We start from the raw sequence: 17,466 nt of genomic DNA on the forward strand, positions 1-17,466 counted from the left end.
ACTTCCACTAGATACAGGGTGTCCCATAAATTCGTAAATAATTTAAAAATTGATGGAATTGGTATATTTGAATGCGGTTTGCGAAAAAGTTACTCTTACGAAGGTGGATTTTTTTGGTACCGAAAAAATTGCTATTCTAATTTTTGTCGAGAGATAACGCTGTACGAAAGAAAATCACTGTAAACGTGCAAATCAGAGTCCTATAAAATACAGGGTGTACGATTAGGGGCCATTCAAGTATTATGTAAGCAGATTTTCAGCCATTTTCGACCTCCTCCCCCTCTTCTCAGTAAAAGTCAGCAAAACACTGACCCCCCCCCCCTCCTCCCTGTCAACATAATTTTGTCAGCAGCTTAGAATATTTCATATCTTCAAAAAGGGGTGGTTGAAGACCTAAGCAACCTTCAAACCCCACTGGTCATCAAAAGTCAGCAAATCCGAAATCCCCTCCCCCACCCCCTCGATGCTGACGCAATACTTGAATGACCCCTTAACAGCTCGTTTCTGAAATTCCTGTTACTGGAGCTCACATTAGGTTTACATTGTGATGTCGACATTGGGGGATAAAGAAATATTGGTGAAGTTGTGGTTTACCTCAGTCACGAATCACCGGCTGAAGCATTACGAAACGTTCCGGACACAGAAGAGATTGAAGAAAAGGTCGTCCACAACTCTGAGATTTGCTTTCTTTCAGCGCACTCTATCGCCAAATATTTGAACAAAAAAATTCCCTTTGTTATGAGAACAACTTTTTCGCAAACCACATTCAAATATGTATACCGATTCCTTCAATTTTTATTAATTCTTAAACACTTTACGAATTTTTATGGAACACCCGGTCTTGTTAAAACGCACGTTCTTTTGTTTCATTCTTCACTGAGGTCCTTTATTGCTGAGATTTCGATTAGTGAAAGCTCAATTGTATTTGTTATAGGAACAATGAGATAAAATATTAATTTCGTTCATTTTTTTATGATATTTTCAAATGTTTGAATTAATTTAAAATGATATTGCCTTTATTCTCAGCCTGCCTTATTGCGTATCGGGAAAAGATACGAATCTCTTTGATATCAAATTCATGATCCTTGTGATCATCGACATGGAAAACGCATTTTTGAATGAATGCTAGAGGCAATGGACGACGATTGATTAAAAATTCGCTCCAGGTTTTAATATCCCGATACCGGATTTCGCGTCATCATGTTTTCATATATTCCGTCAATATGAGTTTTCTATTAATCCATCAGAGACTTTCTTTCCATTGGAGAGCAAAAGACATATTTTCGAAACTAAAGGTTTTTTTTTCTGGCAATACTTTGAATTGAACTTTTTAAGTTATTGCCGATAAACCCGAAGGGGTAACGTAATTTCCTGTGTGTTGAATCCACTGTGATATATAATCCGCATATGAAAATTTTATTCATCAACGATGTACGGAATGAAGGGGGTCGTTCGTCGCGTTTTCGTAGAGAAAATGCACATTTTCAAAAAGGTATTTTTGCGAATTGATTTTTTGAATATTTATTTCTATTCCAACGTCTTAAGACGGACTTCCAAAGGTTGAGAACCACTGCTCTATGCCTTCCTTTCCAAGCAGTGATGGATTAATGCAATTTTTTGAGTGGGGCGGTTGATTGGAAGATAAAACAAACCAGGGGGAGAGTAGGATAACCTCCAGAGAAATTGTGTTTTGTTGTCCGGGGGGGGGGCAGTCACCACCCCCGCCCCTCTTTAACACGTCAATACCTCCACCCTTGCGTACGTTTGTGCAGACAGGCGGCCAAATCTCAATTATGTTTTCAGAAATTTGCTTGAATCTCAATCAATGGGAAAAAAAGCGAAACGGAATATATATTAAAGCTAATGATTTTAATCGATGCATCGATTCGGAAAAGAACGAGAATTCTCTTCGGAGAAATGTCTTCTCCCCTTTCTCTTCCAAGTGTAATGATGGTAATAATAAGAATAATAATGTCAATCCCTTCTTCTTGACCCGGACCATTGAGTAGAATCGAACCAGCTTCGAGAATCGAAAGGGTTAAAAGAATGCTTTCGCCATACAAAGGCGTGGCGACCTGTTTTCCCAAAAGAGTATTCATTCGCGATCTTGAACTGTTAAAATGGAGGGAGGGTTAAGATTTTCACCTTTTTTTCTTTTTTACAGAAACGGCTCTTCGAATGCAATATCTATCATAACAGAAATAAGATTTTGAAGGTTGAATCAGTGATGATTACACTTAATGGAGCCAATGAAAATGTTATAAGCCAGCCAATATTCATTAAGCCAAATTAAAGAACGAACGTCCCATGAATAAAATCGCTCTAGTTGGTCTCAATCCGACAGGCCGATGGAACAAATGATCTTCGCAGGCTTAACTCCGATGCGTATAATCATAACCTAGATATCTTAAAAGAAAAACACATGAGCTGTAAATTACTCAAATTCAGAGTAAGACTCCCTGGGACAATTAATTCATAGTAATAATCGCGATGTATCGAACATTTTGCTACCCTTTCGGTAGGGCAAGATCTGAACGACCGTTAAGTGTGCGGTCGGTATACAGGCCATAAAATAATAAAGGTCGTTAAAACGGGATTAAATATATTAACTATATGTTTATCATTTTGATTACAGCTGGTTAAGAAAGCCTTATATCCCGCAAGGGACAGAGCGGGGGCCATGTTTGGTGTTATGGTTAAGAAAGCCTAAGCCTAATGTTGAATCAATTTATAAATGTATATACAGCATTGGCCTCGCTCGTTAATAACAAATACTGTGCATGCACCTGCAAGTATGCAGTGATATCTCGGATAACGAAGATAATACGTTCCGGAATCACGTTCGCTACAAGAAATCTTCGTTAACCGAAACGTGATTCCCAGGTTTCCATGGAAAATCATTTAATTCGTTCCAGGTTCTGCCCAAAATTTAATGATAAGTGTTTTAAAACATCAAGGAGCGCTATGATACAGACAAAAACTGTCCGAAGGCTAAAATGAATATCTTCAAAATTGGGCACATGAGAATTTTTTCCCTTCATTGATTTACACTATGGGTCCCAGTTTTCTAATGTTTATTTCGTGTTGTTATGTCTCAAACAAGAGCTCAATCTTTTATAAATTTCCCTTCTTATACATAGTTCGTTACACCGTTAGGTGTAGTTTCAGACCTTTTACACGCAACTGCAGTAACCTGCAATCCAGCGGGAGGTGGGAATTGGGTTCGGTGTTTCGGTTTGACCTCTAGGTGGGATCGGATCCAGGGCTACATAGTATATGGCCCTGGATTGGAACAGTGTCACCATTCTGCAAAATTTCTAAGCAAACATTTCTGCACATTTCTAAAATCTTAGTGATAAGGACTGAAAATGCGATGATTGGAACAAACGCAGCTCTTTGCACTTTTCCGGGGCTAGAGTTCGTCCTGGATTGGAGTATGCCGTAAGATTTTGGAGAACATACTTATATAGAAGGACATAGATTTAGTTGAGGAAGTTCAGAGAAGAGCCACACGTGCTCTCGAAGGCGCACTGGCTTAAGGTATTGAACTGAATTTAATTGAACAAACCGAGCACACGCACAGCCAGGCTCTGTCACCAGGCTTAAGCTATACAGAGAGACTTGATTTGTTGAATATGTTTACATTGGGGGAGCGCAGGTGTCGGGGAGGCGATATGATTTAAGTGTTTAAAATTTTCAACAGGATGGATAGGATGGACCCATGAGTTATTAATACACCGACAATAGACTGCTCCGACAAGGGGGACACCAATATCGACTGGTACAAGGTATGAATGCGAGCTGGTCTCTCATTCGAAAAAGTCTCTCCGCAGAGAGCAGGCAGACCTTGAACATGATACTTTCAAGACACGATACTAAGTTCAACTGTACCTTGGCAAGTCAAAAAAGAACGAGAATGATTAATTTCACTGCACATACATATCCATAGGCGCACGCAGAATTTTTTTATCCTCTGGAGGTAGAGGGAAGGTGGAGTACGCTTTTTCCTGCAAAACAACACTATAATCTCGGCCAAAAAGGTCGTCGTCCCAATCCAATTGATTTTCATGCACTAGGCAAAGTGGAAATTATAAAAGTTACGCGAAAGCAGGGCTGTATAGCAGATGCAGTACAATTAAGCATTATTATTCAGTGGCTGTCTGTTGAAGTAGGTTTTCTGCTGTTTTTCCAACTTCGAGGCGCGATTGCGAGCTGATTTCCAAATTGAAAAAGTCGCTCTGCAGAAAGAAGGCAGACCCCTTCAACATAAAAATTTAAGCGTTCACCACCTTCACTCAAAAATATGGAAGTCAGGTGGCAGCACGCACCAGCAAGAACACGAAACAAGCACAACGGTAACATACGTTAAAGCCATACACACACACACACACACACACACACGCACATGCGCGCGTTCTTACACATGTACGAATTTGTTAGAAATTCCACAGAGCAATGTGCAGTAGGTGTTCGGTTAAGTATCAATATCGACTGGTAAGGGGCCATTCAAGTATTACATCAGCATCGAGGGGAGAGGGGGTTTCGGATTTGCCGACTTTTGATGTCAAGGCGAGGGGGGGGGGGGTTTGAAGGTTGCTCACGTCATCAACCACCCCTTTTTGAAGGTATGAAATATTCTAAACTGCTGACGAAATTTTGCTGACAGGGGGAGGGGGGTCCGTGTTTTGCTGACTTTTGCTGACAAGGTTGGGGGGGGGGGGTTAAAAATGGCTGAAAATCTGCTTACGTAATATTTGAATGGCCCCTAAGAGAAAATTCCAGGTTGTGGTGTTGCAGGGAATTTTTCTCTAATAGGGCTGTGGATAAATGAAACAGCTTACCTCTGGGTGTCGTGAATGTCACCGCAATTGACACGCTTAAAAAGAAATACGGCATTCATGTTGGGATAAATCGAGGAGCTAACCGTACTTAGGTAAGACAACCATACTTTTTTATGGGCAGTGTAAAAATTTTATCATAATATTGGTTTTCTATTGCTCTTATGGTCATTTTGCCTGTTAAGGCCTTTGTGTTTGCATTTGAGCCGATTCACAAGGTCATCTTAACTCCAGGGCATTGACCCGGGGCTCTCTTGCGCAATACGAGCTTGATATAACCGTGTACTACAATTAATATCAAACCGTGGGAGGTTGATAAAGTACTTCGCTGAAGGGTTCGTGTTGACATTAAGATGACACTGCGCATTCAAAATGAGGTTTTGATTATGTTGCCGGACGCGAAAATGACCTCTTTCGATGATTTTTAAAGATAGGTACTTTCCCGCCTCGGGTTGAGGTCAGTGGTTGTGTCCGTAATAAAGTGCTTTCTTTTATAATCTATGATTTTGACGTGATAACATCTTGGCGAACTGAAAATGAAATCTTTACGGTAAAAAGTCACAGTATAATAGATGAAGCCTTTAATGCCTGCTGATAAGAAGATGCAAGATCTCCTCTCGCATGCCAATGGCAATGTCATCGAGCATTTTCTCGAGGTGTAGGACTTTCGCAGCTTCATATACAAAGGAAACTCTTTAGACTTCAAATCGACAAATTTAACCCGCTTTATGAGTGTCTTCACAAATCGGGGTCAACGCTATTCAGCGAGGGTTTCACTAACACATAATGTTTCATTACGATTTCGTGCTACGTATAAGTTTAACGGTACTTTGGAAAAGAGATTTACACCTTGCCAAGAGAGGGAAAAACACATACGTTTGCCACAGCACAATAGCATAACCCCCCCCCCCCCCCGATCTCCTTGAGTGTCTACTTGAATGGCCCAATAATAACAAGAGTAACAGGAGTTGGTTTTTAAGCCTTTCTATGTTTACATGTCTGGTAGACTTTATTGGATTCTGCTTTATAAATATAGAGGCCATGTCATCGTCACACTCTCCCTCTAGTTTAAACGTTAATAAGTCTTTTATACCTCTAAATACAATGTGTTTGGTCATACCGGAATTCGTAACGGAAGATGTGTAAATCATGATAAAGATAAATATCCGTAGATACCATTGGTTTCTGTCTGCATCTTGTACGTACTTCCTTTTTCCTACGCTTTTCCCGTCCCTTCATGGTAAAAGTCCTTTTTTCAAGGTTTAGGATTTCCTGAGATACAGAATAACATGATTTCGTTACAGTTCCGTACTGCAGGTATGGAACCAATACTTGAAGACATATCGTATATACCAGTGGGAAATATTGCGATTAGGGCCATGCATATCCATACACACACGAGACGTTCCGGCATGTACCGATTCGTTAGAAATTCAGTTGAGGAATGTGTACCAGGTGCATGTACGGTTAAGTTGTAGTGTATGCGCATCTCTGGCAAAGCAAATGCGTTTTAGGAGCTACGCATACACACAATACGTTTCCCTGCACGTACCAATTCATTGGAAATTCCTATGGGGAATTTCCAATGAATTGATACATGATACGGAAAGTACGTTGGTACACGTATACGGTTAAGTAGTAGTAGTGTACGCGCACCAATGACGAAGACTTTTAATAACCATACACACACGGACCTACCACAACAAAGGCGATTTAATACCGTTACACCTCTAAAGAAATGGCTATGTCAGAATCAGCTATTGCAGATCGTAATTGTGAACTTTTATGTTGGTTTCATGCATTTGTGTATTCCAAGTGCTGTCATCTAACTGCTAAAGGCAAAACTGGCAGTGAATGAATACTCTTATGAGTGCAATTTAAATCTTTAAAAAAGGGAGAGAAATGATGCATGATGCTGCATCACAATAAGTGCAATTTAGTTCTGAACTTTTATTCAAAAATATACACCACCAACGAAAATACATCGAAACATATCTAATAAATATAAAACGCTTTTTTGTGCTAAAAGATATCAAATGAGATAAATCCTTTAGGCTTGCTGGAAAGACTCTTTTCAGTCCTTTGAGGTTACAGTGTTTGCATTATATACGTGTATGTATTTAAATATTATACCTATATTGGTTTTTTGAGTATTATATACTTTCGTTTGTGTTTGAATTTGCATATGTGTTTATATTCGTGAAATATAAACTATGGTGAGATGTGACAAAGTACTAATTAAACAGTGCCGACTGGTCCAACAAATGATACCAAATTTTTTTACAGTTAATTACCGTTGACGCGAATCCTAATTCATACATTACGATACCAAATAAAGTCACCAGTACCTTGTATGAACACAGGGACCGGCTCCGAAGAAACGTCTGATCTTTAGTTCTTTGAAGAACTTTATGGAAACTGCCATACTTGTGACTCTCAGAAAATCATCGGCAACACGTGTTAGAAAGTTAGAAACACGTGTTCGGTTTGAAAGAAAGTGCAGTAGGTGCGGTACTGATATAATTTGTGTTCAATAAAACTCAAATCATGTGGAAATTTTGTTAGACATCACTGGAACTAATGCTCATGGTCATCTGAGTATGAATTTCTTTACATCGGAATCTTCGTTTTTCGCTATTTTTTCTTTGTGTCGAATTATTATTTACGCCGATATCTTATTAGGAGCGATTATGATCATTGAAATTTTGTTGGATGACCTACTTGTGTTGCTCTTCAGACGGGCCACATAACGAAAATCCACTTCTTTCTCGTGGTGAGGAGGATGAAAAATTTGAGATGGTGAACAATGTGAATGAATTTATGTTTCGCGGAGAACGAGTGTCACACACACACACGTGGGTGTCGACCGCTATTCAAGCTTTCTTCACCGAATTGTCGAAGAATAAGTCATTATTATTATTTTTTTCTTCTCGCTATCATTGTTATCTACCAAACAATTCCACAAATTTCGAAAAAAAAAAAAAAATGAGCTTTCGGAAATAGTATGCCAACCTAAACAGTGAGACACGCTCTGCTGGTCACCTACTTTTACCATAACTCATTGGCCAAATATTGTCACGTGTTCAATTTTTTTTTCTACTTACCAGTAGCGTACCCAGTCGGTGGAATACAAAAAAAACAAGTAACTGCAATGAATCTAAAGAATTTCAGTTCCGTCACGTCCATCGAGAAAAAGCGTCGCATCGACAACGGAATCGCAAAGCACTGTTAATATTGGTTTTTAAATCGACGGGTGCAGACGTTTGCTCCGTTTTCGTGGATTCGAAAGCTCGTCGTGTGGATGCATCCACATTCATTTTTCTCAGAACGTTTCTTTACTTTATTTTATTTTCAATATTCGGAAGGTCTGACCTCTGCTTTTCGAAGTGACCTGGTTTTTATAGCGCGACCAGGTTTTTGATTTCCTTTCCGAGAGCTGGGTTAGTAGTAGTAGCGGACCGGTTGGTGGCCTCCGGCAAATGCTCTACTGAAGAGAGTCAGTCAGTTGGTCTGTCTCAGTCCCGCTACATACATACATACAGCTAGGTTTGTTGTTGTTGGTTGCACTGGAAAACTTCCTTTCGATTCGCTGGCGAGTGTGATTATCATTATTAAGGCCGAATCCGTCCGTCTATGTTATTATACTTGTGCGATCTGTGATATATGTGTGCGTGTGAAAGTGCCCTGTTGTCGTGTTCTCTGTGAGACAGGTACTGATGATCGACTGAAAGGTACGGACTGATAAATACATCCTTTATTTACGAAAAAAACATCTGAGTGAGAAGCGAATAAAGAGACCTTCGACATAAAAGCCACTTGAAAGAGTCCGAAGAAAGGAGAAGAAGGATTTACTTTTCATTCCAACGAAGAAGAATCTACAAATGAAGACGAATATGGTACGTTTCTCGTTGATTTCAACAATTATTTTTCATAATTTTCGTATGAATATGGTACATTTAAATATTTTACCCTGAAATTCTCGATTTCCTTTCAAGCTGACAATTTTTTTCATGGTTGAAAGCCAGAAAAATATCACTTAAAAAAAATCTATTTCGCATTATATTGCTTATATTGAATACATGAAAAGCGTATAATTAAATTAATAAATAATATAATAAATGCATTGAAGTATATATGATATTACTCTTTCCAAACATATAACAACCTTCTTTATGATTCAAGCTGTGGTAAGGAAAAAAATTCGAATCGAAACTTCGAGGTATAAAAAAAAAATGCAAACAAAATATCTTAGCGAAATCACAGCCACACACGCTCTGCAACTAACAAATAGTTGTCGTTGATTGGGGCATCTACCAGCATATTCAAAATATAAAATGGGAAGAAAATGACTTCACCTTATGTGCAAAGGTGATTCCGAATTTTTTTATCTTCAAACTGACTGCAGTAATAAACGTTTAAAGAAATCTTTGCACATATGCGAGCTATGCATTTAAGAGTTAAATAATAAGTAAACTATATATATATACATAAATTTATAAAGTAATTCGTTTTTACTAATTTTTTTCTCCAAAAATCATCGAATATATCTGGCAAAATGTCACAAGTCACTTTTCCCGAAAAACTGAACTGTTCACATTCTGGAGTCTCGTTCGCCAAAATTTTGGAAGGTGACAAAATTTCGTCCATCGCTTTCAATTTATGAGGAACCAACGGAAGCAAATTGCAATAAGTCAACATAGTATCACATTTTCGGTCCTCTGGATATTGACGTGGAGATGTGTCTGGTTCTTCTGTCTTCAGTATCACATTTTGACAACGCGTTGTTTACAAATTTGCATCGTGAAATTTTGAAACAGTGACTTATAATATTTTGTGCCATCTGAGCACAGATATATGAGTGCAGGAATCGACGTAATTTCTCGGGAATTCGCATTGATTTTCTTAAAATAGCTGGGAATTTCAGGTCTCAATCCAAAACGTATGCGTATCGCAATGAATGGGTGCAGAGAAATGTTTACGGGTTTACGGTGATGTGATTGTAGAATAACTACTAGACAGAGAAAATGCTCTTTTTTTCCCGACGAACGCAGGGCTATAACTAGGGTTTTTGCCACCCCACAACTTCAAAATTCGATAATTTTATAGCCGTGTTCTTTGTTCCTTGCGCCCCCTAAATTTTGCCGCCTGGAGCAATCGTCCCCTGTCTCCACTACTTCCGGCCGCGGATGAGCGTACCTATTTATAACAGATATGCATCTCACACAATGGCAGCATTCCTAATTTATTCTGAAAAAAAAACGAAACATCATTTAGGACACAAATGGGGAACATTTGAACCCAATAGATGGGATAAGAGTCCACATAAGAACCCATAAGAACCAATATAAGACCGCATTTACTATAAATATTGGGTGGATAGGATCAGCGTGGAATACAGTAGATCCTGCACACATGTAAGGTTTCCCCCCAGTTAGAACATTTTTCCGTGACATTTTCCTCAACTCTTATAGCACTCGTCTAGATTTCCTGTTTGTAGCGTTTCCCCGCACACAACGTTTTTCATTACGGTTTTTTGAAGAACGGTATATGCGACACACAAGCACCGTGATACGAATTTATTCTTGATTTCTTTTAAATAATTCTGAATATGTGTCTGTTTCTATCCACCATTTTTCAATTTCGTTTTTGATACGAGCAACTGTTCTTGATACTTTTCAAGTGGTGTGAGTGCGAAACATCGCATTTTTCAATTATTTGATTTTAAAAAAATCGCTTATTATCGAACAACTATTGCGAATTATCGAACACCACAAAGCATACAACATACACGGATTTGGAATGTCCTAATTCCGGTGCATAGCATGGTATTATAGCTGGTATCAAATCCAGCCCCAAAAAACTTGAAATAGGATTCGTTATTTCTTGTATATATCCACAGCTCCGGTATACTAAAATTTATTACGAAATACGTTCTGTGAGATTACGTTCTTCAACGATTGTGTTGAGTCATTGATATCCCAATGGATGATACACCCATCATCACAGAAAGGCATTATGTGTTTACCGTTTACAAGTGCGATATTGCGGTAGCATTGGGAGTTCTAGCACCCGCTTTTGACGACTTTTTTTCCTTCGTAAAGAAAGAAATTGAGAGCAGTCATTGGTGAAAATTCTTGAAGCGGGTTTTAAACCGGCTTTTCCTATTTCCCACGTAAATGGGACTTATGACACCTTTGTCAATCTATGCCAGAATAAATTCTCGGCATAATTCTTAACCCTCGCATTCAAACTAGACGGGTGCTGATCAATACCTCGTGAGTACTAAATCAGACACAAGTGTCGTGCTCTCAGTGCTTCCATGATGTGATGTGACCTTTGACGTGTGTCAATAAATTTTGGTTTCGCCGGAAATACCCTGATCACCCCCATCCCCTGAGGTGGCCGAAATGCTTACGTTGCTTTTTGCGACAGGACCTGGGTGTCTCGCGGTTTCTTCAGTTCTTCAGTGAGCAACGTCATGCACACAAGCAACAGGTTGAAGTTACTTGATATGGACACAGCAGGTCGGCGACTATCTGAAACCTTTTCTTCCACGATGAAGTAATTCAAAAACAAACTCCTACGAAGTCAAGTTCGCTGTGGCAGATAATAAGGATTGTATTTCCCTGTGGTATTGAAAATCTTCCAACCAATTAGAGATTACTGGGAAATATATAGGGTGTCCCATAAATTCATAAACAGTTTAAACATTTTCATAAAGATTAAAGGAATTGGTATGTTTTAATGCGGTTCAGACTTATTGTCACGAAAGGGGATTTTTTTGGATACAGAAAAAAATTAGGTCAGATATTTGTCGATAGAGGGCTAGGAAAATCAGTCCGGCAGGAGCAATTGGATTTGAACCTTTGTTCTATATCTTCTGTGTACGAAACGCTCGTAAATCTTCAGCCGATGATTCGTAAAACTACTTCACCGATTGTGCTTTATCCACCAATGTCAACAGAAAATTCAGAAATGAGCTGATAAGCGTACATCATAAACAGAACGGGAGCAAATCATTTACAGTTATTGCTTCCGTGTAGCACCCTCCGCCGACAAATATTTGAACTAATTTTCGCACCCAAAAAAAGCAACCCTCTTCGTGAGAATAAGTAACAATAATTGCCTTCTCTTTCTCAAGCCACATTCAAATAAACCAATTCCTTCCATTTTTATGAATTTTTAAACCATTTACGAATTTATGGGACACCCTGTATCATTTCTATGTACATACAAGCATAGATATACTTTTTTATCTATCCCATACTTTTTTAGTAAACGTGAAGATTCGAATCCCACGCGTATAATAATCGAAATCGGGTAGTTAATACAAATTTATGATCAACTTCGGAAAAAAAATTCACAATTTTTTTTATTTACTTCACTCGGTTTTTAGGGCGGATCTCCGATTACAAATGTCCGACAATTTCTCTCATCCGTGCAAATTGTTTTTTTAGGTGTTAATGAGGATAGAAAAGGAGAAAAAAAATCGAACACACAAATGCAGTGAATTCGTTTAATCAGCGCGTAAAGTTAGATTCTGAGTCTCCGTCGAACCGCAGCAGGAACTCGATACTAAAAAAAAAAAACCAGCCGATTGCGAGATTCGGTTCATCGAGTCCGTCACCAACCAGTTCGATTATTTCCAAGAGAAACGAAATCCTCTCTCGCTGTTTTTCTTCTTCATTCTTTTTCCCCGCTATAATGTATTCATTTACTCGACCGATTTCTTGGCGCGAGACCGTCATCCATCTCATCCCTATTTTAATGAATCTTAGTGGGAATATATATATTAAAAAAATCATGTGTGTCCGTTTGTCTTATCAGTGATGTCATGATCATAGAACTCTAATCATAGACTAAAAACAACAATATCTATCATTGTTAGTTATTGTTACATCCATTACTGTTTTTGGACGAATATCTATATTTCGTCTAGGTCCCCAACTGCTGCTCATACTGACGAATTTTCTTCAGGTATGAGCTTTTAAAGCCGGGATTACACAATAAAAGTTTGGTAAAAAATCTTTTACAAAACTTGAAAAAAAAAACAACCAATAAGCTTATTGGTTGCATTCGCTCGAATTTAAGAGATACGTTAATTTCGCAAGAATTTTCTTCGGAAATGCAGACTTTTAATCTGCGTGTATGAGTTAATCATAAGCAAGAAAATACTTTCTTCATTAGTCCCATTTAACTCTTTAACGATCACGGACGAGATATCTCGTCTTAACACAGATGGAAGAAATTAATTCCAGCTCTCTCTTTTTTTTTATCATCGGGAAGAATTATTGTAACCATATGAACGGGTTGTTTTTTTTTTCCTCACGACGTTTTTTTCTATTCTCTTGTTTAGTGATTTTTTTCATCCAAATATAGCGTATCTTTTTACTACAGAGAAACATCGCTACAACGATATTATATATTACAATGAATCCCTCTACAACGATATTTTATTCACTTCTTGAACCCCCTAACGTTCATTTCCTGTCGATAAACGACTTTTTACTCTGATAAACCCGTCTATATTATAATTATATTAACTTATATAATGTAATAATATAATAATTTATAACTATATAACGATATTTTTCGAGAAGATTTTGAAACCGCTACACAACTATATATTTTTTATATTTCTCGCTAGAAAAAAATATATATATATCCTTCAATACATTTTCAAACTCGTCACATTTTTGTTCTTCCCATAACATCTAATAATATCGGTACTTGGTACCACCTGATCACTGAAAGTGTTAATGAAGTTTTCGGTATCGCTACTTTTGTGCGATGCACTAAATTGTATTGCGACAAACCTTTCCACAGGGGCAATACATTTAACCGAATTTTGTTTATCGACAAATCAAGTAAAATATTCTAATAAATTTTCAAAAGTGCATTTTTTGGTGCTACTAACAACGTCAATTTAGAAAAAATGCCAACAGCAGCTAAATTTGTTTGCACGTGATGATAATGTTGCCTCTCGATATAACAACAATCCCTCTGCGTACCTTCCTCGGTCCGCAGAGAGGTATGAAAAGAAAACCAGTTTTTCGAGATTTCGCTGCATATACACATATAAATAAGAGAACGCAGGGAGGGTGGAAAGGTGCAATGAGGAATATACCCTATTCTTTATCCTCCCCCTTCTATTTCTAACATGCGAATAAGGAAACCAGTTTCTGAAACTTATCGCCAATACTTCAAACAAGTATTATTGAAATTTTTTGTCAAAAGACTGTACGTGAAAGGGGTAAAAATTTTTAGCACAAACTGGAATTGATAAAAATCCAATGTACTGACACAGATGCGATTTCAGGAACTGTCGACAGAAACAAAAGCAATTTACATTTACTTTATAATTTATATATACGTTAAATAGACTTTTCAAGCTGTTTCTTCTTTTTACGTAAATCTTTTAAGTAACATTCATTATTATTATTATTATTATTATTTTCTTTTTGTCACTAGACTTTCGTAAATGGATAAAGTAATAGGAAAAAAAGAATAATAATAAAAATAACGGCTCATTCCTCGTCGGCGATCCGAATCAGCCAAGCTGATCGTCGTTCAAAGGGTCAACGGATCCCGCCAGAACGCAATGGAAAAAATAAAACACAGCAAAATTGTAATACTGGTAACAAAAAAAAAAAAGGTACAGGTCTCTCGGCTACGCTCGATGGCTTCCACGCGAATGCTTTGGCCACAAATCACGTGCCCTAGAATTTCTCAAGATGAAAAAAAGAGCATCTTTTTAAACAAAATAATGAGGAATGAATGAGCTTTTCTCTTAAGGAATTTCATGCATCGCCACAAAACAAAAGATACGCGCCGTGAGAATTTAATTCTCCACCGCTCCCTTTTTTTTTTCGAAATCCTTTATAATTTGGCTGACAGACTCATTACAGTAACTATAACCCACTCGAGACGCTCTACGCGTTTTCTTATGTATTCCACGACGTTGTTAATTGAACACTTTCGCCTACACACAATGGAGATTTGTTTTTCTGATACCTTGTGCGCGGAGACATGCCATGAAAATTATCTCGTTCGGTAATCGATATATTTTTAATTATTTCACTTTCTAAAGAGTGAAACTGAACCTCGCGGTGATTGAAGAGATTCGTTTTCTAAAGCCGTATCTTTTTGTTTTTTCTTTTGTAATATCGCTAATTGACTTTTTGCTGGAATCACTTTTTCGTGTCTACATCATATTATCCAGCACTGATTTTCTTAAGTCTTTTTTTTTTTTCTTTATTTTTCAGAAATCTTGCTCTAATTCAGAACTTGAGGAATTTATTAATTGCATGGTCAGTTTTGACGTTAAAAAACACCATTGCGACTAGAGAAAAGAACAGGTTAGAATGAGCTGTGTTATCGGCATAGCCGCAAATTTAGACATTAATACGGATTTTACATCTCGGTACACAAATAATAATGTACGACCTTGATGGTCTACTGTACAAATTTGAAAGTTCGTCTAAATGGGGGAGGAAAGGGAGGGGAAAGATCAGAACTAGCCTAAACGAGATCTATTCGATACCACTTATTTCTGTCTACTTCTTGTGTCTCCCTGAGAACAATCTCTTTTGCATGAAATCAATAGACAATCTGGATATTATGCCGAGGTGAACATGGAAAAAAATTTTCCGGAAATCGAGCCCAGTACCTCTCACATACCGGGCAAGCACACTCACCAGCATACCGCAGAGAGACCATCTGATTTTCCTGAAAACACAAACTCGCTGAATAGAGACATTGCAGCCTCTCTTAACTTTAGCTAATGGCATCCAGCTTGGCGGCAGTAGAGATTGATGATGATTCCATTTCACCTCAGTTTAGAGATAGCCTATACTGATTTCATGTACCTTGGCCGAGACAAAAAATTGAACTAAACCAAAAGAAAAAAATCACCCTTCATTTGAGAAAATAACTTTTCGCAAACCGCATTCAAATATATCAATTGCTTCAGTTTTTACGAACTTTTAAACTATTCACGAATTTATGGGGATATCCTGTACTTACAGGGATTTACGTTCCAGTATACTCAAAAGGGCATCCTTGTGGATAAGGTGTCGTTGGACTTGTCTGTAACATGCAAGGGCGTACACAGGATCCACCTTTGGAGGGGACTCTAGGAATTTCTTCCAGATAAATTATAAAAATCACTAAGCTTCACAAAAAATACTTTGAATCAACAAATGGAGCGAAAAAATACATTCCAATGTTAGTTAAATTTTTTCATAAAAATATGAAACTATCGAAACAAAATGTAAATTATTTACTATTTATTAAATTATTTTGGATTTTTGATCGCGTTAGGTGGAGGAGGCACCGGCCCCTGCGCTCCACCCTGAGTACGCCTCTTGTATCATGTATTTAGGAATTCCAATTTTCCGCTACGTAACGGTCAAATTTTTAGATTTCTAATTCGCTCATTTGTCACCAGGCCATTTGAAAGAAGTTAATTTTTTTCTTTTAAACTTTACGTCAAAACTGTAGCACTCATTTGAGGTAAATATGACAATGTTTTTTCTTATATAAAATATTCGTTCAATTGTGTTTTGCCAAATGTACGACGATTTATGGTAAGTCCGATTGCTCAGGCTCTGTAATATTCTCAAATACAATCGGCCTGCTTAATCGGATAATGGATGAACCCAGAAAATCCTCCGGAAACAAAATTTACACGATCGAGATAGGATGTTCACAATTTTTCTACTTAGTAGAATATTATGCTATGCACGTCAACTGTTAATGTACATCAACAACTATACACAAAATGTTTTTATTGAGTGAAACTTTTGGGTTTAATGGAAATTATGTTACTAGGTTAAAATGAATATATTTGAGAGTAGCCACTGGCCTCCAAGAATTCAAGTTGTCATCAATACGCATATTTAATTATTTTGTTTTTGTTCTCTGTTAAGCCAATAGAGAGCGCTAACTTCCCTAATGAAAAGTAAAAAATCTTAGGTATTGTTATCATTGTAATTAAATATAGCATTCATTTCATTTTTGATGTCTGATTTATTCGGGAAGTTTTATTAATATTGATCCTTTTCTCGTCAGTTTTCAATGTAAAAACTACACTAACGTTATAAAGTGGCAAATGATTTGTCCCCCCCCCCCCCCGGATAAACGGGTAGCCCACTTAATCGGATATTATGTGCTGGAACCGTTGGCATGCGACCAATCAAGCGGGGCCGACTGTATCAGTAGATTTTCCAGTAAAAAAAAAAACAATCGCGACCGCGGTTTCCGGTATTTTGCGCAGTTTTGCTGTGTATGTGGTTTATGAAGATGTCCAGTTGTTGAGAGAATGATCCCTTCTGGCTATTTCACGAAAAAGACTCGCAATATCCATCCCTATACCAGCGAACTAGAAGCTCTTTTAAATCAGGTCAAGGCAAATCCAATAATATATGGAAGGGGAAAAAATTAGTTCTCTTCGCATATATATGACGCAGACTTTCCTCCATCAAACACTTCCAGAAATTATAAACCTGTTTCGGGGTATACTATTTTCTCTTATCTTTCAATTTTTTTTTTATATTATTGTTATTCAAAAAGGCCTACGTCTCTATGATTTTCTCTTGGTGATACCTTTTGTTTTTTCAGTATTTTC

General features: G+C 37.6%; 1 protein-coding gene across 1 annotated transcript in view; it reads left to right on the forward strand.

The window, feature by feature from the left end:
* The first annotated feature begins 8,287 nt into the window (after positions 1-8,287).
* The window catches only part of Cht7 (chitinase 7), a 79,344-nt gene continuing 70,165 nt past the window's right edge, over positions 8,288-17,466 (forward strand). Inside the window, exon 1 of the mRNA XM_089254800.1 lies at positions 8,288-8,734. Coding sequence (XP_089110926.1) covers positions 8,720-8,734 — 15 coding nt within the window. The 5' untranslated portion in view covers positions 8,288-8,719. The remainder of the gene's footprint in view (positions 8,735-17,466) is intronic.

This window comes from Pholcus phalangioides, unplaced genomic scaffold (assembly GCF_987345545.1).
Source record: "Pholcus phalangioides strain wild (caught in Gottingen) unplaced genomic scaffold, Ppha-v1.0 ptg000042l_1, whole genome shotgun sequence".
Classification (NCBI taxonomy): Eukaryota; Metazoa; Arthropoda; class Arachnida; order Araneae; family Pholcidae; genus Pholcus; species Pholcus phalangioides.